This window comes from Festucalex cinctus, chromosome 21 (assembly GCF_051991245.1).
Source record: "Festucalex cinctus isolate MCC-2025b chromosome 21, RoL_Fcin_1.0, whole genome shotgun sequence".
Taxonomy (NCBI): Eukaryota; Metazoa; Chordata; class Actinopteri; order Syngnathiformes; family Syngnathidae; genus Festucalex; species Festucalex cinctus.
Window position 1 is genome coordinate 2,722,118 of NC_135431.1, and position 23,648 is coordinate 2,745,765.

At 39.8% G+C, this 23,648-nt stretch overlaps 5 protein-coding genes across 7 annotated transcripts in view; 1 reads left to right on the forward strand and 4 right to left on the reverse strand.

Annotated features, from left to right (window-relative positions):
• ccn2a (cellular communication network factor 2a) overlaps positions 1-314 on the reverse strand; it is a 29,405-nt gene extending 29,091 nt beyond the window's left edge. The window contains exon 1 of the mRNA XM_077510865.1: positions 173-314. The gene's annotated coding sequence lies outside the window, so the exon portion shown is untranslated. The remainder of the gene's footprint in view (positions 1-172) is intronic.
• stx7l (syntaxin 7-like) lies at positions 273-9,634 on the reverse strand. Of its 2 annotated transcripts, none has more exons than XM_077510873.1 (10): positions 9,213-9,634; positions 3,122-3,215; positions 2,911-2,980; positions 2,741-2,831; positions 2,537-2,674; positions 2,354-2,400; positions 2,006-2,096; positions 1,847-1,919; positions 1,685-1,767; positions 273-1,470 (listed from the first exon to the last, which is right to left on the reverse strand). In XM_077510873.1, the coding sequence occupies exons 2-10, from the start codon at positions 3,204-3,206 to the stop codon at positions 1,375-1,377; spliced, it is 774 nt and encodes a 257-aa protein (XP_077366999.1). In that variant the 5' UTR covers positions 3,207-3,215; positions 9,213-9,634; the 3' UTR covers positions 273-1,374. The 2 variants fall into 2 exon arrangements, with proteins under 2 accessions (XP_077366999.1, XP_077366998.1); XM_077510872.1 differs by lacking the exon at positions 9,213-9,634 and adding an exon at positions 3,650-3,705.
• On the forward strand, positions 4,679-8,798 carry LOC144010520 (protein LEG1 homolog). Its single transcript, XM_077510868.1, has 8 exons — positions 4,679-5,051; positions 6,033-6,119; positions 6,189-6,262; positions 6,581-6,685; positions 6,757-6,875; positions 8,125-8,266; positions 8,340-8,436; positions 8,540-8,798. The coding sequence occupies exons 1-8, from the start codon at positions 4,721-4,723 to the stop codon at positions 8,686-8,688; spliced, it is 1,104 nt and encodes a 367-aa protein (XP_077366994.1). The 5' UTR covers positions 4,679-4,720; the 3' UTR covers positions 8,689-8,798.
• A 150-nt stretch (positions 9,635-9,784) lies between the features above and the next one.
• Positions 9,785-14,129, reverse strand: chga (chromogranin A). The gene is made up of 8 exons (XM_077510871.1): positions 13,908-14,129; positions 13,756-13,805; positions 13,272-13,365; positions 12,786-12,854; positions 12,600-12,692; positions 12,278-12,445; positions 11,100-11,410; positions 9,785-10,205 (listed from the first exon to the last, which is right to left on the reverse strand). The coding sequence occupies exons 1-8, from the start codon at positions 13,945-13,947 to the stop codon at positions 10,122-10,124; spliced, it is 909 nt and encodes a 302-aa protein (XP_077366997.1). The 5' UTR covers positions 13,948-14,129; the 3' UTR covers positions 9,785-10,121.
• Positions 14,130-14,419: 290 nt separating this feature from the next.
• On the reverse strand, positions 14,420-23,243 carry LOC144010517 (phospholipase B1, membrane-associated-like). Of its 2 annotated transcripts, XM_077510864.1 has the most exons (16): positions 22,633-23,243; positions 22,451-22,515; positions 21,425-21,515; positions 21,304-21,362; positions 21,160-21,227; positions 21,052-21,095; positions 20,844-20,964; positions 20,697-20,748; positions 19,443-19,556; positions 19,284-19,349; positions 19,094-19,185; positions 18,585-18,666; positions 17,507-17,608; positions 17,334-17,429; positions 17,177-17,248; positions 14,420-17,027 (listed from the first exon to the last, which is right to left on the reverse strand). In XM_077510864.1, exons 1-16 carry the CDS (start codon positions 22,688-22,690, stop codon positions 16,893-16,895), a joined length of 1,317 nt encoding a protein of 438 aa, XP_077366990.1. In that variant the 5' UTR covers positions 22,691-23,243; the 3' UTR covers positions 14,420-16,892. The 2 variants fall into 2 exon arrangements, with proteins under 2 accessions (XP_077366990.1, XP_077366989.1); XM_077510863.1 differs by having other exon boundaries at positions 17,177-17,429; positions 19,443-19,523.
• Between the last annotated feature and the right edge of the window lie 405 nt (positions 23,244-23,648).

Consider the following 23,648-nt stretch of genomic DNA (forward strand, 5'->3'; position numbering starts at 1 on the left):
TGTTGAGTTTCTGTTGACTAAACCTTGATGAATAAAATTGGGATGAGGTTGACTATGATTAAAAACTAACAAGTGTGATTCAAACTAGACTAAATTGAAGTTATTGTTGACTTCAGTGTCTGTGATACAGTATTTAATACATATACAGCAATATATAAAAACAACAAATTACCTGAGCACGTTCTCCTTTTGGTGTCCTTGAAAATGTCTTCCTGCCTTCCGCCGTCACGGCAGCTTAATTTGCATACTGCTCCAAAAATGACTCGCGTCGCTATGATAAGGGATATTTATTAAAACGAGCACGAGAGGCAGCACAACAATTATTAACAAAAAAAAAAACACCACGCACATTTTGATCTGTTCTGATTGCTTGCTTTGTTTACTTACCATACTTTTAGCTTCCTTCATATCAACAAGAAAATAATCAACTTCATGGCAAGTGTCAAACTCAACAATATAATCTTCAAAAACTCTTCAAAATAGGTTTTACAAAGTCATTCAAACGTGAAAGCATATGCTATGTTACATTTGAAAAATAAGCGTGTACTTAGAACAGTGCTTTGGAATCGGCCGAGTTTGGCGAAAATGAGGAATAACTGCACCAACTGTGAGGATTGCGCAACACGTACAACGCTTGGCCACAACATTAGGCACACCTCCACAATCTCAATGAGATCGAATATAAGAGATTCAGAGAGATAAAAAAAAAATCTTGCCTTTACGCATTTAACAAGTCTGTTTTGATTAACATTGTCCACAAGGTATTCATTTAATATGTGCATTAATGTTGTTATAATTTACATGAAAAATATTAATGCTCATCATGCCATTAGAATATGGTAGTAAAGGTCAAATATTTCAGTAGTTAAATTCAAAAAGTAAAACTTGCATATTATGAACATTGATATAATCATTAATTCTTTCAGTATAGCTAGTAATTTTATGCAATGAAACTATTATAATAAATGATCAATATTTGAATGTAAATTTCAATTTACATTCATGTCAAAAAGTGAACTTTAGTCATTGTTACAGTCTGCGTACATTGGGTGAGTGACCCGCGGACACAGCAGACAGCGCTGTAGTTAAAAAAAGAAAACAAGCTTGCCGTGTATGACATTGTTCATTGCCGCCACCTACAGGACTGGAGTGGAACACACTTTGCCTTGGCAGAAGTCTGTGCTGGACTCCCGGGTGCCATTAAAGTTCAACTCTTGTGACAGAAATGCTTTTGCTACAGCTTGAAATCGTTTTGACTCTCACTAGTTGGTGTGTGCGTACCCAATGAAGCGGCCGTTGAGCTTTTAAACGATTCTTGGCGGCAGCAGGAGACGGCGTGAGTGACGGAAGGAAAGGGGTGCGAAGAAGGAGACCTCACTTTGCGGAGGCGCCCCAGATGATGAGCCCGACGGCGACGGCGACCACGACCAATATTATAATCAGGATGCAGATCTTCTTCCGAGAGCTCCGCTTGAAAGACGACAAAAGGGATACGGTTCCGGTTAATAAGGTAGCGAGTGAACTTTTCTCTCCTTTAGAGAGGGAGGTCACGGCGGCCATCGGCCATGTTTGGATTTCTCTCCACAGGTGGAAATTGCGCAGTGTTTTTTTTTTTCTTGGAAAACCTTTTGTTCGGCTCCTCCTTTTGACACACTCATTGTCTTTTTTTATTTAATTTTTTTACCTGATAGGCGGCAGCACGCGCCAGCTGCTGTGTGGCATTCTGGACATTCACATCGGCACTCTCCACGTTGGCCTCTATACTGTCTGCGGAGCACAGATGGAGGGATGAGGGAAAAAAAAAAAAAAAGGGAAGCTCTTAGTTGGATCAGAGGAAAATGATTACCGATCATGTCGCCTTGATCGTGCACCATCATCCCCAGGTCCTTGAAGATGTCGTTGATGTCTGTGATGTCCGACTGGAAACAACGAATAGACCAAGTTCGGGACCAAATGTTGGGTACTGACACTTGTTGAGAATCCTGTTTTGTAAAAAATTTGATACCTCCAGCTGCCTGATGGCCGACTCCCTCTCCTGGATCAAGCGGAGATCATCCTCGCTGACGGCCTCGGCCTCATCCTGCACCTGCATGTCACTGCGGCGAAAGATTTGTGATGGCAAGCCAACAGTCGTTGCTTAGAGACATATGACCAAATATGGGCCATTTAACGTTCTTTTTTTTTTTTTTTTTTTTAAACTAAACCTTACCACCAGAGGGTGCTAGAACTGCACAAATGATAATCAACCTGACTTTTTTTTTTTTTTTTTAACAGATGTTCTGCTTTTTAATATCTTGACATGACGACGACGATATACTGTGGCAGTTTTAATATCGCGATATCATGATATTACCTTGGGAAAGGAGTGACATTTCCATAATGAGCCTCAGGCGGGTCTCCCTACAGGAAAAGGTGAACAACATCACAATTTCAACAAACGTGAACATTTTTTTTTTTTTTTTTTAGGAGAAATATTTTCTAAGTTGGAACATGAACACATTGGCGGTGTTTTTCCACACTGGCCCAAGCTACTCACCGACACCCTTGAGCTGGCTCTGACTCGGGCCACGAACTCCCGTTCTTTGTCAGCCGCCTCCCGCTGCGTCTTCTGGAAGCTGTTCAACGCTGCCGAGAAGTCGTTGAGCAAACGCTCTTTTTGAATCTTTCTCTGCCGCTGAAAGATGGGACGTTTGTCAGGCAAAGTATTTATCTTGAGTCAAATATGACAGCCAGTACCTACCTGGTCTGCGCCCACGGGAAGCGCGCTGAACGCCTTGATGAGCCGGTCGGTCTCCTTGGCAAGCTGGTTACCTTGCTGCTGGTTCTGCTGCCTGGCGACAGAAGACACAGTCACAGGTGTTCATCCGTACAACGTGACGGCGCCAAATACGAGTGTCGCGCAAACTCAACAGCTTCTGTTGCAGCTGGTCGCTGTCCTGATCCGTTCCAAGCAGTGACAGCACCCTCTGCAGCTCGGAGGCTGCAAAGCAAGAGTTTATAGATTCCACATCATTATTAGCAACACGATTTGATGTCAAGTTTAACACGCCTACTGTTTAATGACATATAATTCAAGTCAACATGCTCAACTGGTACAAAGTAGCATAAAACTTGGTATTACTCAGCAGGGTGAGCCTCTGAATGTTGGAACTAATATTTTGAACCAAAGCATTGGGCTCCTCTGGAAAGCCAGCCTGGTAGGCCATGGTGGAGAACTGGAAGGAGACACAGTAATAGAAAAAAAATATGTTTGAGTATTTCCTGAAATACTTAATTCAAGTACATTCAAACTTGGCCGTACTCAAATGGGAGCATTCAGTTTCACTTCTCCATAACACATTATGGACTTTATTTGCCTCCGCAAAAGTGGCGGCATGCGGAAATGAGCCGCTGAGGTGGTTAACAACAACAGGGCGGACGCTCCAAACATGACTTATTTGTGTGTCGACGTGATTTCACGTCAGTTTATGCCGAACGCCAAAATGATGAGCATTCACGTCAACGTTTTACTTATTTTTTAAGAAACACGCGAAGCGTCTTTCCTCCCACAATTCTAAAACATATTATATACATTTCAGCGTTGCATTAAAGGGCGTGTTTAGTTAGGATAAAGTGCAAAAGGGTGTTTAAAAGTTTGACTTATTTTTACCTTAGCAGCGCTAGTGGTGGAGACTGTCGTAGGGTTACTTCCTGGTGTCGACCCGCCTTGACACGTGACGTAGGAGCACCGTGTTTATCACGAGTAGATGAAAAAAAAAGTTTTAACTATATATTTGTATTTTATATATTATAAACACCCAGAACAAAAGATAAATCCAATAGCACTAACTGGTAAATATTTCGCTTTTTTAATAAATTTAAGTGACAGCTACTCTAGCTAGCTACTTCCTGATAACGTCCCGCCCTCAAACGTAGCGTCACATGACGTAACACACTAGGCCGAATCATGAGACTCGTGGGGGAAAATGTTTTGCTTTGCTCCCCACTGAATTCAATTATAAATATAACGCAGTGTTTTATTAATACAACACTCCTTAATTAAATAAATATGTATTAAAATCAGTTTCCCTTTTATAGACAATTTTTACAATGTTTGTAATCAACAGGTACCTGGAAATTAAATGGCATATGTTGAGGAGTAAGTGGTTAAACAACCGCTTGCTCCTCACAAGGGTCGCGGGGGGTGCTGGAGCCTATTGTACTTCATAAAAATATACAGTAATATAATTAAATGATTACATAATTAAATACAATTACACTTGATAACCTCATTCAGTCCATTACAGCAATTCAACATCAATGCTATTTAATGTTAGCATTAAGCAAGCAATTCTCTTTGTTTTGTTCAACGTCAGTTAGGAGTGGGAACGAACACCCTGAAGCCTCCTTGTTAGATAACTTGATCTGCCACCAAACTTTTGCTTGATTGTCCTCCTCTCTTGAAAAACATTTGAGTTACTCATATCTGAGGACACCACTGTATTACATATTTAATCACTTCAAAGAAAACTGCTAATGCCACAGGAATAACAAAACATTTGTCTGACTAGTTCGGAGGTCATACAGTGCAGACTGTTCATTGATCTGTAAGTCAATAGTCTTGATCCCTTTGTCCAAACATCCCTTATCTCGCTGTCAGGTCCACTGACCCACAAGTCACGTGGACGGACATCGGGGATAACGCCAGCGAGGTTCAGTACAAAACCCCGGCGCTTGCATCATGAATTTTGGTCCAGCGTCATCTGATGCAGTCATGCGGCGTCTCACAGCCTCCTGCTTCCTCCTGGCGCTGGCGGCGTCCGTCGCCTACTCGGCCGTCATCGTGGACAGCGGCGCGCCCATTTTGTGGGCCCAGACGGCGGCGCGGGTGAGCGACCTGCCCGCGCAGGACGACATCGTGAACCCCAACCCGTGGAACTTCCCGCACCGCATGAGCTTCTACCGGCTGCTGATCGCCGCCACCGATCCCTTCATGGGCTCCATGGGCACCGGTGCTACCCAAAGTCCCCTGTGGGGTCTGCCCCTGCAGTTCGGATGGATGCTGACTTCAGGTGAGATGTCAAAGATGATCCTCCCGCCGCAATCCCAAAAAAAAGTGACGTGGTATCCGGTAGGCAGGGATCCCAGTGGCTTAACACGACATTAGAAAACCACGTTCCCAAATTAACAGTTTGTTCCAATTCATGTCCATGTCCAGTCCTTTCAACACCATTTGCAACGAATCCTAAAACTTGTACTAAGCTTTGTCTGTCAGCTGGTTAATCGTAATGCATCAGGCTCTCCCACCTGTGGAACCATCTTAGGGAGTCAGTTCAGATTAATTCATAGAATACTCACTAAGCTTTGTCCTGAATCTTTCCTTCGCGAGCCTACCCAAAGTCTAGACCGGGTACCTTCAAATGACAGACCACGTTCTGGGAAAGGACCACGACATGGTTACATGTGGACTAACGCTCAATTACTATTAAATAAAAATAACGTGTGCGCCTTTACGAGTTTTTTTTTCTGTACAAAGGGCACGGTCACAGACTGTGATGGTGCGCATACTTTATCTATAAAAGCAATTGACCGCTGCTCCACATGAGACCTTGACCAAGTGTACTATGGTAACCCTGATTATGATCACATGACCTTTACAATCCAATCAAACAGTTTGTTTACTGTAAGAGACTTGCCAGATTGACAACACAGTTGGCTTGATGACACGTTTTGTAACAGATGACCAAAACAAATCAATGGAAGGTCCAGTACTTCTTTATACTTTCGGAAGCCAGAGCAAAACATTTTCTCTCTATTTTGCAAAGCTTTTATAAAAAGCAGGAGTATTAAAAGGCGCTTACAAACAAAATAGGATTCCTTCAACCGAACTCTGAGGCCATAAGGCTTAGTAAGCAAACTGAGAGAACAGCACGGCGGATACCAACTCAATCTAAGACAACATGAAGAGTGAAGTTGCTGGCCTGATTAAATGTGTGTGGATAACTTTCCGAATTTCTGCATTCCGCTCACATGACATGTCGTATCCCTGCCAGGCCGTCTCGCCGACCCAACCGGCGCCACCACCTGCGGGCTGCCGACCGGAGACACCACGTGCATCTCTCCCCAGAGCTGGTGGGGCTGTAAGTAAGGACTTGCGACGCACTATTACAAAAAGCACCCTAACAAAAATTGTCTTCTGGGTCCTCCAGGCGTGAACCACTTTGTGTCCGTCTTGCCTTTCCTCTCAGCCGCCCAGCAGGAACTCTTCGGACAAGGAGTCAAGGTACAAGACGGGATCCACACAAAGCTGATTCCCGTTTTATCGACACTGATGCTAATTATATGCTAATTCATTTTTCGCTGTCTGCGAAGATCTTTTGAAACCTTTTACGAACCCTGACGAAAACCCCAAATTCGCTACATTAGCATTTTAGCCCTAATCAGGAAATGGCGATAAACAGTTTCAAGTAGTTCTCTTTTTGCACAATTTCAGCAATGACCTCCAAACAGGTACAGTATAATGTATTGAGAAACAAGTGTCGGAATCCACGTTAAAGGATCTTTAAGTACCAAGTGTGATTCCTTCCGCCACCTCTGGCAGGTCCAGATGCAGGCTCCTGACGGTTCAGAGGGCTACTGCACCTCCTACGCCGACTGCTCAACCAGCTACGCTGACGTGATGGCTAAGTGGGACACTTTCTTCCAGGTATGTCAAACTGTACACTCGTATTTAGAGGGCGTGGTCTCACCGGGTGGTCTCCCCCTGCATGTGCGAAGGGCCTCAAGGCCTCCACTGACTCCCCCCTGCCCGAAAACGAGAAGAAAGACTCCATCCTCGGCCTCTACTGGGACGCCCACTTGGCTTCGCTGCACACCGCCACAGCCTGCAGCGCCAAGTAAGTCCACAAGAGTTGTCTTCTGACGCTCGATGTGAGTCTACTAGGAGTGGGAATGGCCTAGGACCTCGCGATTCACGATTCCATTCGATACCGATTAATCCCGATACAAACCTATGTTGATGATTGCGATTTTTTTTTTAAATTTTACTCCAATTTAGAAAATACTCATCAGTAAACTACACCCACTGTACATTGTATGAAAATGTGTTTATTTGAAACGTCAGGCTTATAACTGTGAGTAGGGCTGCTTGATTATAGAAAAAAAAAATAATAATCACGATTACTTTGGCAATAATTGAAATCACAATTGTTCAAACAATTATTTTTTTGGTACAGAACAAGAAAATGTTAAAGCGTTTAAAAAAATATTAAGACCAATTAAAAAAAATAAGAAACATAATTATGTCATTTCTTTTTGGACCAAACTGAATTTATAATAATATATATTTACAATACTATATACGGTATTTATTTATTTACTTATGTTGGCATTTATTTTTTTGGTTAAAAAAAAAATAAGTAAAATGTTTAAAACAAAAATTATATTAAGACAAATACAATTCTTTGAAACACTATAATTATGCAAGTGAGACAAAATTTATTAAATTAGTTATTTTTAAAATTCAAAAAAGGGACAAACGTATACATTTAAACAACTCAAAAATGACTATTAATCTTTTTTTGTTTTTGTTTTACGATTATTCTGATTTTGTAATTGTGGAGTGTAATAATTGAAATTGTAATTGAATTTCGATTAATTGCACAGCGCCAACTGTGAGACGCTGTATTTAGCAAGCAGGTTGAAATCTGTTTCATGTTTGCAGCATAGAAATCAAATATTAAAGCTTAATGTTCCATTAATGTAACATTCTTGCATGCTTAAATTGTGAACCCTGTTTTGTTGAATATATCCGTCAAAAATTTGTATTTAAGCGTCGATTCGGCCGCATATTGAATCGATACGAGAATTGTGCACCGTAACATTGCGATATATCGCTGAAACGATGATTTTTAACACCCCTAGAGCCTACAATGGCTCAGACCTACAAATTCCTAACTGCAGCACACGTTTTTATTTACCCGACGCATGAACTAATAAATATACAGTCATGAAGTTACACACACATTTGCCAACATGTGCTATATTAGGACAAATGAGAAAAAAAAAAAAAAAAAAGTGAATAGGCACACTTTTCAGCAAATTCTGCGGACTATTTTCAATGTTGTATTCCTTCCTGGCATGCAGGCAGAGCGCCTATTCCGCCCCCGAGGTGAACTTTGCCTCCAGCTGGCTCAACTCGGCCGAATACGTGGCCGCGGCCAATTTCCAGTCCTCCTTCGAGAAGTCTGTCATGTTCCTCACGCCGCTGCCGGGACGCATCCTGAAGGTTTTTAACGCCACGTTCTCCCGTTCTTCATGACGTGTGATGTAACGCATTAAATATTTGGCTTGATGAAAAGGAAGGCGACGAAGCACCCAACATCGCCGACATGACTCAGGAAGAGAACCACACGCTGTACATCTTCGTCTGGATGAACAGCATGAACAACATGCTAGGTACGAATTTTCCGTATCCGAAAATACATACAGGAGCGCTTTGCGATACGAGTGACCCGTCGTCTTATGAATGGGCAACTGACTTCACGACAAACTGTTGCAGGCGGGTCTCTGGTGCGCATGTGGCGCGGCGTCATGTGCTCGGTGAGCACGCGAGAGAAGGGACGGGAGATGCTGGAGCAGCTCCTGCTCAATCCCGGCTTCGCGCCCAATACAATGATGACCATCATTACCGGCACCAGCGGCTGCTGAAGGGATGGCACAAAAATCGGCCTTTTTTAAAAAAATTTTTAAACACACAAAATGCATCACCCGTATACGTCATTCCTTTACAGCCATTTAAAATATTTCAAGTCATACAAGTGCGTGTGTTGTCATTATTATGACTAGCATGGAGTTTAAATTGTCACATTATTTTTGTTTTGTTTTAGCTTTTTATTTTGTCACAAGGAGCTTTCCAAATTGCAGTATGGATGGATGATATTGTTTTATCCTATCAGCATTCTTTTTACAAACACATTTGGCCATGAGAATGTTATTTCAGGCAGTTTAGAGAAAGGATATTAGCAATTGCTATTTCTTATCCATTTAAAAGGCTTCAAATTGTGTTAAAAAAAATAATTAAGGCTTCACAATATACTGAAATATTCTGTTCATATTTGAAAGTATTTTATCATAGCTAAATATTTTAAACCCCATTAAAAATATATTCAAGTTCACAATATATATAGTTAAATTAATAGGCTTATCTAAATGAAAACGTTTCATTGTCTTACCTTTCTTGTAGATTTGTCACTTCACTGTAGAAGTTCTCATTTTCTTCTTTTAGCTTCAAAAGTCTTTCCGTCTAGATTACGCAAAGTTAAAAATAATGTAAAATGTAAAAAAAAAAATCAGTCCTCTTTCTAATAATATGTTGAGTCTTTTTTTTCTTCTTCTTTAACGTAAGAACGAGCTTTCCATAGTCATTACATTAGCAGCTAGTGCAAGCTGGAGTAACATTCAGATAAAGTCGAGGATTTTTTTCAGCCAAAAAGAGGAGTTAAGGCGTCCGGAAGTTTTGTTTTCATTCTCCACCGTTTGCGAGTTTCGTTTGTTCGATAAGGCAGCCTTTAGTCGGGGGAAAAAAACAAAAAAAAAGTAGCATAAGCTAGCTTGCTAGGCGCCTGCGTAAAAGAAGAACGGCATCCGATGACCAACGTGAACCCGTGTGCTCTCGTACGCCCCCTACAGTGCGGATGGCAGTTTTACAATTAACATGTTAGACGTTTTTTTTCATACAGTTCCTTGACGTTGCGATATGTTTCTAGTAAAAACTGTTTCACTTCAAAAATAATGCTAGACGGTGTTAGCGTGTCAATTTTATTGCAATCAATCCTTCTGTGCAAATATCATTTCACAGCCATCGAGTTGATTATCTTTTTGCTAAACAGTGACCAGTCTCGTGTCGCAATGCACTGCCTTCAAAATGGGCAGAAAATGTCTCATACATAAATTCAAATAATTGAAAAAAAAAAAAAAAGAGGATACAAGAATGTAAAGAATGAAACACAACATAAGAGAATTTCAGTAACGCGTCAAAAGTGTGAAGGTCACAAGGAAGGTCTCCCTGTTTTTCTTGTTTTATTTTTGGGAAGAAATAGAAGAAGAAGCTTCCGGAAGGAGGACTGCCGGCGCTTTCAGGCTCAGCCTCGCCGCAGCTGCTGGAGTTTGTGGGACACGTTCTCAAGCTCAGATTCGATGGCGGCGAGGTTTTCCACATCGGCGTCCTGATGACGTCATCACAACACACGTCCACGTTTGAGGCAATATGTTTGGAATTATTATTTTTTTTAAATATTGAACGCATATAACAAATTTGAAATATTACAAGGACACTGTCATACAAAATTAATACTTTATACTTAAATACAAATAAATTAATTCAAACAAAATTTACAATTAAAAAAAAAATCACAAGAACTGTATTGTTTAAAAATCATGAAAAATATTGAACTCGAGTAATACTTGTGTAAAACAATAAATGAATTAAAAACATATTTTCATAGTAAACAAAAAAATTACAAGGTCTAACCTACAAATAACTAAAAAAAAAATCTGATTGTTAATAGAAAATATTTTAAAAGCCTATTTCAGAATGTCTGTAAAAACAAAATGAGACTAAAATGCATCGAGTATGTTATAATTAGGGGTGTTAAAAAAAATCGATTCGGCAATATATCGCGATACTACATCGCGCAATTCTCGAATCGATTCAATAGGCGGCTGAATCGATTTTTAAACTTCCATTTTTAAAGGAAAAATATTCAACAAAACTTCTTACTTCGGGTTAGGGTTCACACCTTAAGCATGGAAGAATGTTATATGAACGGAACATTAAGCCTTAATATTTTATTTTAATTCTGTTCTAACATGAAACAGATTACAACATGTATAAGACTGAAGTTCCAGATAAATAAATAATACATTTTCATACAAATCTTACACTGTACAAGTTTACTGATTAGTATTTTCTAAATTTGAATGAAAAAAATTGCAACAATCGACTTATAAATTCGGATCGGGATTAATCGGTATTGAATCGAATCGTGACCTGAATCGAATCGTCAGGTACTAGGCAATTCACACCCCTAGTTATAATAATGACAAACGCACATTTTTACCTCCGACTTCCTTCCGGCGCTGCCGTCCTCGTCCTCCGGCGTCCTCCTCGCGATCATCTGCAGCTCCTTCTCCTCTGGACTGCGGTTACTCTTCTTCTTCTTCTTACTCCTCCTCTTCTTCACTTCTTCTTCTTCCTCCGAGACCTCCTTCGAATGATGGGGGGCTTCCTCCTCCTTCCCCTCCTCCGCTTCTTCCCATTTCTTCCCAGACAGAAACCCTTTGCTCCTCTTCTTCATCCCCTCCTCGTCTTCCTCTTCATCCTCCTCCTCCTCTTTGGATGCACGTCGCCTCTTTTCTTCTGATCCCCAAGCTGGAAAAAAAAAGAAGCTGCAATGCTTATAGCTTTTAAATTATTGTTTGAGTCTCATATGCAACGTTTTGACCTTTTTCAAAATGTACTATTTCCTGGGATGTAACGATATCCAAACTGCACGATAGGATACTATCACAATATGAAGCTCAACGATACGATAATTATCACGATATTGTGGGGAAGTTGGCAATATTAAAAAAAAAAAAAAAAGAACCTCATACTCAAAAAAAGCACAATATTGTGCTTTAGTACATAACATCAATATTATGTTATTACATTTTATTATTATTATTATTATTATTATTATTACGTTATTATATTATGTTGTTAATGCACGCACACCGAGTTCCTCCGCGTGTTGACTCGGTTCACACGCATATTACGTTCCCCTTCATATGACAATTAGTGTACATTTTCAACATTGAAGGGCCAAAACATCCCTAATGAAAATTAAATTGCACTAAAAAAATTAGCCACCAGAGTGTGCTAGAACTGCACAAATAGAAAGCAACCTGACCTTTTTTTCTTTTAGCAGAAGTGTTGCATTTAAATATCGTGAACATGACGACGACGATATTGTGGCAATTTTAATACCACAATATCACGCTTATCTTTACATCCCTATATATGACTGGAGAGCCGATAGGCCAAGACTTTTGAGGTCGCCATATTGCTCCTGCCAAGAAACGTTTCTCAGCATTTACTGTAAAGAAATTGGAGAACATTTGAGACAGTACAACTTGCTTTAAATACATGTATAAATTATATGCCTAATTATGTTTAGTACAGGACGGAAATTGTATATATATATATTTTTTTAACTCAAGTATTATACGTTTTGCGCGTAAATATTTTCCACAGCACCTTTTTTGTCCTCTTCCTCATGCTCGTCATCCTCCTCCCTCTTCTCGCCTCCTCTCCAGATTCGGCCGTCTTCTCCTCCCTCCTCCTCCTCCTCTTCCGACCTCCTCTGTTCCTGTGAGAGGATGGCGCGCTCGCCGGGGCCTCCGAGCGCCTTCAGCATTGATCCGTCTGGTGGGGGGGGATAAATCGTATTGACGCTACGAGATTGATTTTGCAGTCAACGAGCTTCAGATGTTTTACGGTGATGGCGAAATGCGACGACTTACTACATTCACTTTTAATTAATTAATTGCATTGATAATATTCAATTTGAAGAGCTCACCTGGGACGCCGTCTGCATTTTCAAGAGCTGGCGTCATCATGTGATGGGGTTCGCTGGCGCCTTCCCCAGGTGAGCGGCCTCTCTCGTCGCCACCTAGTGTCCATTTAAGGCCATACAATTAGGGAAGCCTGCATGCAATACAGTGTTATTAAATACAATGTGTTATTAAAAAATAAAATAAAATACCCTGGGTTGCCACATCCTGCAGCTCCTTCAGGAAATCGTAGCGGCGAAGGAGTGTCAGGAGGCGGCCATCTTGAATGTGCATACACACAAACACGATCCGATAAAAGGACATCATCAAGGTAACAACTTCATTTTTCCTTCTGTTGGCCACTGTTTTTTTGTTGTTGTTTTTTTACCCAGCATGCCCTGCGCCAACCAATCCATTAACCAGATGGAACTGAGCCAAGCTGTCCTTGCACCAAAGCACTATTTCTCAAGTCACGCTGATAGTGACAGGAGGAGGGACTGGACATATTTTATAAGAATTCATTGAATTAATTAAATTGGGGCACGAATATTAGCGCCCCCCTTTCGGACTCGGCCTAGCAACCAAGTGGTCAGTCAAACGATGATCCAATAACATGTTAGAAAAGAAAACCAATAAAGTACATCTTACAAGAGGGTTATCCAAAAGAAAAAAAAAACATTAAAATAAATAAATCTTACCTGTCCTTAGTGTGTGCAAACATTGCTGGCTTACAGGAAGTGGGCGTGGCCTGGAAAGCACATCCGCCAGCGCCTCCACCACGCATTTCATCACCTGAGCATAGACGCCACATAAACGTGTTAAAAAGTAATAATTAAAAAAAAAATACTGTCAAACTGGGACGTGAAGATCACTAGAGAGAGAGAGTGTGTGTGTTTTTAGAAACATCGAGATCCAATCTGCTAAATTAATTGTTATACTTTTAAATAACCCAACATCACCCCCCAGTGGACAATTCACTTAACGACGTTTATGTGTGCGTGTGTTACACTCAAAGGAGGCCAGAACATTAGGTACACCTGCGCCTTCCAACTACAGTTATTGACACATTGACAAACTGTTCACGAATCAATACAAGGAAACTGAACAGGTGTACCTAATGAAGTGGCCACCAAGCTTGTTGTATGACGTACGTGAATATAATTGAAATTTTGCATTTTCTACCTTGACGTCGTCATCCTCCAGCACACTCGGAGTCACCGGCAACGAAAAAACTGTCACCAAAAAATGATTAAAATGTATCAGAAGACGTAAACGATGTACATAAATACGAGAATGTGTCATATTAAAAAAAAAAAATTCAAAAATAGTCTCACCGCTTTTGAAGAGGAGAGTCAGAGTCAGCAACAAGATCATGTTTGAAGAAAAAGAACAAAATGTCTCCGAAAATAGACGCTTATTTCACCAAACTGCGTCCACAAGAAATTAATACTTGATAGATTATGGACGCATTCTGGCGGCGTTTGTGTCACAATAATAGAACGTCCTTCTGTATAGGGATGGAGCCGGTATACCCTCTCGTTCTTTTACCTCGCCGCCGACACCTCCAGCGAGATCGGTCACCGCTCTCCTTTATAATGAAGGGGCTGGGCCGGAAGTGACGTCAACCCGGCAGCAGTGCACCTGCTCGTGCTCCCATCTTGCTCAGGGAGAAAGCGCGAAGATTTTTATTATTATTTTTTTTTATTATCAAATATTTCTACAATTCTAACAAATTTCAATTTAGTGAAAATATAATATTCGAAATATAAAAAAAAAATGCTACATGAAAAACATTACATTTTTTTGTAGTTGTTCATTATTAATATGATTACATAATGTGTCCCTCTGTCCACATTGCTACGACTACTTGAATAAAAATGACATGAAGTAGATTCAGAATGAAAGCGATGAATAATCAGCATTCGGTTACACCGACAAAGAAACGCTAATGAATCACAAATTTGTTGACCCGGCGGCCATTTTGGCTCCATTGTTGCGTCCAAGTGTCCAGTAAAAGCATCAGACCTGCCTGAGTAGATACTGACATCATTAAAAGAGAGAGCTGTTTGCTTAGCCTAAAACGTCAATAGAGGACCATAGCGTCCCTTGTTGAGCTTTTTTCTTTTTTCTTCCCAGAGGACAATAAGCTACAACCTCATCCGTGTTTGCCCTGCGCGAGGCGGCCGGGTCCTTTTGTTTACACATGAATAATGTTTTCTTTTGATGCTCATCAGAAGACCTTTGTGTAAGCCTGCCAGACACAAACAGGCGAGACAATGTGGTTGCAGGTGCACCACGTAATGGAGGGAGGCGCATATATCCCATGATGATAAATCTCACATTTACAATAAAAAAATCTATTACTCGGCAAACAATAAACCCGAGACGACCTTACAATGCAAGATAGCATACGCCTTCTATATACTTAACATACTATTATGTAGAAGCTCTTTTGTGGAGGGCAGTCAAATGCATCAAACTAATTGCAATGACTCAATCGTTTTTTTTCTGGGTTTTTATTACTTATTGTGATGCCATTGTGTGCGGGAAAGGAGAGCCACAGTCACTGATACGCTTTCAGATTTTTATTATAAGCAGCTAAAAATAAATAAATAAATAAAAAAAAAGTGAGCAAACTCACGCCAAAGCTGTTGTCAGCTACAGCTCACACGCAGACACTCACACGCTACCCCAGCGGCCCCGCCTCTTAAAGGCACAGACAGACACTACAATATTTTTTTTTCTATATTTTAAAGGGATACTTGACTCATTGTACCATTTTCAGCAGTGAAAAGTTAATATTTTGACCAGAATGAATTTGATAACTTCATGGACAATTATTATCTTTAAAAAGTCATTTTTCTAATTGCTGTCATCACCTGTGCTGAGGAAGTAACGACCAATCATGGCTCAGTTTACTGACCAAACCCAGAAAACAGGTCAGCCATGATTGGCCGTTACCTACTTCCTCAGCACATGTGATGTCATCATCAGTCGACAGCAAGTAGAAAAATTACTTTTTAAAGCTATTAATTGTACATGAAAAATAATGACGTTACCACATTAATTAGAGACAAAATATGAACTTTTTACTACTGAAAATGGCTCAATGAGTCAAGTATGTCTTTAAGGGTGCAATTTTTTGCGTGCTCAAATATGCTTACAATGTGCTAAAAATTGCTGGGCACGTATAGTTTTTTTTTTTGTGTTTGCGTCTCTCTTTTTAGTGCATTTGAAAAGCAGGTCGGAAGAAGTACGCGGTGACAAGTCGGTGCAGGCAAACTCAAACTTTTTTTTTTGCATTTTTCAAAGCGGCAACGTGACAGGAGGACGGACGCACTCGCAGCTCTGGGAAGCGGAGAAGCAGCGAGTCGGAGGAGAAAAAAAATACAAAATAAAATATAAAAACACCCTGAACGGGAATCCAGACTGTTTTCCAACTCAGCAAACGTTATTTAATTTAGAGGGACGTGACGACGGTACAAGCGGTTACGTTCCGCTGTGGTGGGAGTGTCACGGAAAGTGCAAGAAAGAAAGGCAAAAAAAAACGGCAACAAAAGCTCAAGGCGAGCCGGAGATCATCAACAATTCACTTTCCACGTCAAGTGGCAGAAAAAGAAGACGCAAAAAGTAGCACGGCGGGGATGAGAAATGAGAAGAAATGATGGAAAGGAAGAGAGTCAGCGAGGAAGAGCAGGCTGGTGTCTGATTGGCTAGACAAGAGCAGGGGGCGGGGCTGACAAGGATGAGAACTTCTTAAGCTTTCATTTATGCATTATTTATCATCATATACTGTATATACAATTATTTCAATATACAGTGGTGCCTTGACATACAATAAACATAAATATAATATATACATGTATGATTATATATATATATATTTACTGTATAATAAATAAAATCCATAAAAATCTGATAACAGTAAGTCCTCCTGGGCAGTAGTTGGCGCTATACTGCAACCGTTTGAAACATTGGTGAATCATTTGTGTCAGAATCTTCACCATTTTTTGTCATTTTTAAATGATTTTTTTTTTTTAAATACTAGTGAATACTCATACTGATATCGGTTTGGGGGAAAAAAAATTCTAATTTAAAACAAGCATCAGTCACGATGATAGAGTTTTATAAATACATTATATTTGGTTTCAAAGACTCGTTACGAAACACAAAAACAATTTAAAGCATGTACAGGAATTTGGTGGGGAAAAAAAAAAAAAAAAAGGTTGATACATCGAAGCTTATTATCGTCTTTCCGTAACAACGTGAAAAGACTTACTTTCAACGACGTCGTCAATCACCCGTCTGAGAAGAGAGTCCTACAAAAAACCACGACGCCCGAACGCCACGAGTACAGCCGGCAGGAAGTAGACGACCTCCATCGGCGGCGCCCGCGGTCCGGGACGCTGGCCGGACTTGGCCGAGGGGGGTCGGGTGAAGATGTACGGATGATCCTGTGACGCCGAAAACAGAAAAAAAAAAAAAAAAAAAGGAAAGTCATTGAAATGGGTTAACACTGTTATGTCGGAGCTACCCTGAACGCATCGCGCCTGGATCACATGCTGCATTGACGTTAGCGTTAGCTTGATGCTATTCGCCTCACCGTGGGCGGACACACGAGGGTGATGGGGTCTGAAAAACTGCTCACCACCGTCTTCCCGCCCTCGGGCTGAAACTGTGCACACACAAGCATGGCGTGACGGTTTAAAAAAAATAAAATAAAAAATAATAATAGTAAGAATGTGGCTTGTGTGGTCGACCATGTTGTTCCACAGGCCCTTGGCCAGCTCCTCGTGGCCTTTGATGGTGAAGTGGAAGCAGTCGTGGGTGAAGAAGCTCATGTCGATCTTGCCGCTCTGGCTCGGGAAGAAACGACAAGCCAATGAGAAGAGAGGAGGCGCGATGACGTCACGGCGTTGTTGTGATGAATTACGGGAAGGCGAGGCGGGTCGGCTTGCTTTAAAAACGGCTGCAGGACCACCGCAAAGTCGTCCCGGAAGAAGCGATCGGCAAGCAGCAACGACTCCAGTCTTCTCTGTGGAAGATAAGTCGTGCCAGAAATGAAAGGAATGACGAAGTCAGCCATTTTGATTGGAAGGAGCCATTTTGACAGACTTTTTAGCCATTTCTCGGTCAATGATACCCACAGATTTATTTATTTATTATTATTATTATTATTATTATTATTATTTATATATATATATATATATTATTTTTTTTAAATCAGCCCCCAAAGCCAGTTTTACTTAGCAAAATGCAATTTGGCAGATATGTCTATCATGATTTAAAGCATGAATTTCCAAAAATTCCAGTTTGGTTGGAAGCGGCCATTTTAGGGCCATTGCTTGGTCCAGTAAACCTCCCGAAATATTTTATTTTATTTCAAAATTCAGCCCCTGAATCTTGTTTTACTTAGCAACGTGAAATTTGGTAGACTTGTCTACCCACACAAAAAAAAAAAAAAGTCTCAAGAACTCATGGCTGGGAAGACACAAGAAGGCGGCCATTTTGGTTGGAAGCGGACATTTTAGATGTTATTTCTTCATCCAAAATTCAGTCTCCACATATAAGTTTGACTTTGCAACATGAAATTTGGTGGACATGTATATCATGAGTGGAAACACCAAAAAAAAAAAAAAAAAAGTCTCAAGAACCCATGGGTGCAAAGACACATCAAGGCAGCCATTTTGGTTGGACGCGGCAATTTTAGGGTCTTTGCTTGGTCCAGTTAACCTCCTGAAATATTTCATTTTATTCCAAAATTCAGCCCCTGGAGCTTGTTTTACTTAGCTACATGAAATTTGGTAGACTTGTCTATCATGAGTGGACCCACAAAAAAAAAAAAAAAAAAAAAAAAAAAAATAGTCTCAAGAACACATGGCTGGGAAGACACAGGAAGTCAGCCATCTTGGTTTAAAGTGAACTTATAAGGCTCATTTTGAAAGCAATTTTAGTTCAGCAAAAAAAAAAAGAATGGTTAACACAATTAACCAAACGTGTTGCAGTTGTACCTGAAACTCCAAATTGATTTCCACCAGCTCACGTAGCTCAGCAGAACGACCCACTGGTTCAATCAGACACGAGCAGAAGGAGCTGAAAGTAGATTCAAATCATAATAAATATTTTATAATAATGTTAGACTGCATCAGGGAGGAGGAAGTCTTAAGTTTTTTTTTTTTTTTTTTTTTTTTTTTTTTTTTTTTTTTTAAGTACACCGTTTTCTTTTCTACTTGTAGCCCTTTGAGATCGTGTGATGTAAATGGTATCATAAATAAAATGTATTATTATTATTATTATTATTATTATTAAGTCTCGACTTTCAAATTTCATTCAAGTCCCAAATTATTGTGGCAAAAGTCAAGTAAATCAATTCCATGTAAAGTCAAGTCAAGTCAGAAGTCAAGTAGTCCGGTCCGTCGCAAAATAAAAGTCACACATTTGTAAAAAATAAAAATAAAAAAATAAAAAATTACCGTTAAATGAAAATGTAAATTGCGTTTTGTTGCTGCCACTCACTCACCGCTGGAGCAGGCACCCCGGCGTGGGCTTGTGCACCTCCCGCAGCGTCTGCATGGGGAGGATCTGCACCACGTTCACGATCATGCGAGGAACCTGAAAGCGGATCGCGGGACTCAATCGCGACCGTCGAGATACAAGCTTGCCGACAAAAACCCCCCAAAAAAACCAAAAGTCATTCGTCTTCCATTGACCTCATTCATCAGCATTTCCAAGGAGACGCTCATGTAGTGAACGAAGTTCTCGGCGGAGAAGAGAGCCTGTGAAGAAAAAAAACAAAGACAACGCCGATCAATGAAAGAATTGGATCAAACGAGAAGGATCATCACTCGAATGAATCGCGAAAGACGCACCTTGTCTTTGCAATAGTCGCAGATGTCGTTCATGCCAATGAGGATGGTCAGAAGCTTCCAGTCCTTCTCAAAGTTCAAACCCTGGAGACAGACAAGCCTCGTGCTGTCCCAATACTTTTGAGCACAACACTCTTTCATACCTCAAAATAGGGGTGGGAACCTCACGATATGTGATACAAGGCTCACAATATGAGAATACCGCAATTATCGATATATTGGTTCGGTAATAACACCACGATAATCTACGATAACACCACTCAAGACCTAAATTGATGTTTTTTTCAACGAGAAAATCATTTATGTATCATCACTGAAACACAATATTAAAACTGTTGTCTTCTTCACAGTGAGTACTTTAGTGTATTTTTTTTTTTGCCAAACAAATACAAAATGTCTTCTTAACAGAGACAAACCTACTGTGAACAAATTTGTGTCTTTCTTCAACATTATTGTCACGCAAAATGTCAGTTACATAGTCAATTATTTCATTTTAGAAAATGTGACAATTTTTCCGTGTTACGTTGACAAAAGTAAATTAAGAATTAAAATTATTTAAATATTAAATCAGTATTAATATTCCTCAGAAATTGTGGCCTTCAAAAAGTCGAAACTTAAAATGTGTTTTAAAATGTTAAAATTGAAGATATAATACACATTTTTCATAGAAACATATGGAAAACTATGGAGGACCAAAACTGCCAAAATTCTAAATAAATAAATTATTAAATAAATACATGACTAAATAAATTAATTAAAATTAACTCAAAGTGAAAATAAAAACGGATATTAAAAAATGTAATTCATAAATTAAAACATTTTAAAATAGAATTTTTTTTTTGCTCTTTTGATTTCCATTTACATTTATTTTTTTGGACATAATTTTCAAATTAGATTTTTATATCCATTTTTATTTTCACTTTTAGTCATTTATTTAATCATTTATTTATATTGACTGTTGTCCTCCATACAAAACTGAGTCAGTTGCTGGACATATAAATGTCTTCCACAAGTCAAAGTAAGCTGATGAGTCTTCTTCGCCTGAAGACGTGCGTCCATTTCCCCGCCACGTTTATGAGGCGCGCCCCCTAGTGGCCCGCCAAGTAATTGCTCACTAAGTCATGAACAATGGAGGCCGTTAGAGTGGCTGTATATTAACTATAAATATCGCCATACTTGCGTCGGCGTATCTATAATCTATCGGGAGATAAAGTATCACGATTTATCACGATTAGCGATATATCGTCACACTCTTACCTCAAAGCCTCGGAGGGTGTCAATCAAATGTCTCGTCTGGCCAGGAAGATTGCTGCCCAAAAAAAAAAAAAAAAAAAAAGGGAGAATATTCGCTGTGAACGCAGAAGTGCGTTGCCATGGAAACAGAAACGAAGGCACACTCCGTACAAGGTGTTGTGACCCGTCACGGCCAGGTTGAGGCCCGTCTGGCCCAGGTGGGCCTCCATGCCGTGAAGCGTTTTCCCTCGGGCGGCGCCCAGCAGCTTGGGATTGAACAGTTTCAGGATGTCTGACAAAACGCGCACCGATCAATCACATTTGTTCAAGACGAACGACATCAACGTGATTTCAAAAAAGAAAAAAAAAATAAACATACTGGGCAAAGTAATGACGTCCTCATACGAGCCGTAACCGCCGATGCTACAAAACGACATTTCATCAATCAAGGCGTCAAATATTTGCGGTTCCAAGTTTCCGCACTCACCTCCAGGAAACGTGGCGGAACTCGATGGGGATGCCCAGGACGGTGGTGGCGTTGGCGCCGATGGCCGTCTGCAAAAGGGACACACACGCGAAAAACATGCAGGTGGACCTAACGAAACGTCCGGTGGTCGAACGCAGAACGTACGGTGAGAGAATCGCCCAAGGCGGCCACCACTTTGATGTCGCCCGCTTTCACCAGCTCCACTGAGGAGGAAAGATGAAGATGAGGAAGGTCACGTGCGTGCGTGTGCGTGCGTGCGAGGCACCTGAGGAAGGGGCTGAAGGCGAGGGGCTCATATCAGGGCACTGGAAGACGGGATGCTTGAAGCCGATTGGACGAGTTTTCTCTGGAAACTCCTGAAAGCGACACGGTTGCCGTTTAGGCCTCATTTTTGTGTGCGACGTTAACATGAAAAACATTTTAAGATTATTCAAGGCCTCATAAAAGGTCTTTAACATGAGGTACGACTCCATGTGGTTGACGTTATCTAGCTCCCCCTAAAGGCCAAAGGTGGTCACGTCGAGCAAATTTTGCAGCTGGCATCACAATCATCTTTCTCCATTGAAATGAATGGATACACCATTAATGCATTCCAGACAAAAACAAAAAACAAAAAAAAACAAAAAAAGGATTTTTAAGAGTTTTTTTATTTTTTATTTTTTATAAATATATTAGGGATGTAATATCCAAGCATCACAATGTGATATTAGCACAATATGAAGGTCCGATACAAAAAAGGTCACATTTAAAAAATAAAAATAAAAAACAAAACAAAAAGAGCTCATACTTAAAAAAATACAATATTGTCCTTTTGTGCATAACAGCAATGACAAATATTTTTTTTAAATAATTCTATTATATATAAAAATAGAATATATATATTAGGAGTTATTGTAATGTCACTTTTATTTTGAAGGTCTGACTTTTGACAGGATGTTATGGTGATGTTTCCCCAACTTGTCCGAGAGCCATTTTTGCACATTATATGCCTGGAACACGAAACTCAAGAAAAAAGCTCTCCTCATCGCTTCCAAAACATCTTCCGAAAAGTGACGTCAAATGTTCATTGAGTCATTTACATTTTAGTGTCAACAAAACTTTTGTTGATATATTAGGATGTCTACAATGGATGAATTGATTTGCATTTGTTCCAGCGGGAAATGCTGCTTTTGTTTTTGTGATTCCGTTCTAGTCGGACGTCCTGAAACGGATTCATTACGGAAATTAAGAGCAGAAGTTTAAAAGGTGATTTCGTTGTGGCTAACAAAGTATATAAACAAAAACAAAATACCTTATTGAGTGCCTCCTTGCTGTAGTGCCGTATTCCCTCTTCATACTTCCACCACCAGTTGTCGCCTTAAAAATGAAAAGATTAGTCGCTAACCGGAAAAATAAAACGCAGTGTACTGATGAGTAAAAAAACAAACAAAAAAAACAATAAAAAACAACACACGGGGGTTTCCAGCACTTTACCTTTGACACAGCGCGACACCAGCACGCACGTTGCCACGGCAACACAAAGCCACCCCATAGTAGTGGCGGTGGCGGCGGCGTGCAACGGGGCAAAAAGTCAATCGGTGGGGCACCCCTGCGGCGACTCGCTTTAGCACTTTCAGCACTTTAGCGCCACGGCCCCGCCCACGAGGGGATGACTGACAGCCGGTGTGAGCCAATCGGGCGCGCAGCTTCCCACGCCACCTCTTTGGCCTACTTTCATTCAAATGAATGGGGTTTTTAGAAACAAGTACTGAAATTGAAATAAAAATAAATCATTTAAAAAAAAAATTGAATTTGGAGGATTTCAATTTTTGTTAATATTTATTGCTGTTTTTTTTCTTATGTTTTATTGATTTGAGCATATGAGATTTTCTTGGAAATATGAATTTTGTATTTTACGGCATTTTTTTGTTAGCTGAAAGTTAATCGGAATTCTTAAAATAAATTAATATAAATATTTTATAAATAATATAAATAAATTTGTTTAATTTTTTTTGTTAGCTGAATGTTCATCGGAATTCTTAAAATAAATTAATATTAATATTATATAAATAATATACATTTGTTTCATTTTTTGACTCTCGAATTGAACCTGTAAATATTTTTATTTTAGGCCCTTCCAGGACAATATAGAGCGATTTCAAGAAAACTTTCAAACACGAGACTAAAAAAAAATAAATAAATAATAATCTACGGACCCTTTCATACTCACCTATATTTTATTAATTTATTTATAAACTTAACAAAGACATTAAAAATGACCAGCGTTTCATTTGAATTTCCCATTAATTTTCATTTCAATTTTTTTGTTTTTTTATTGTGACGATGTCATGCATGTGGAAAGAACAAAAAAACAAAACAAAACAAAAACAAAAAAACATCAGTTTTGGTGGAATATTAAGTTTCCGCACGGTTGTTGTTGTAATGAAGGTTATGAAAAACAAACAAGAGTGATGAAAATTAAATAATGAGAGAAAAAAATAAGCCTGGAA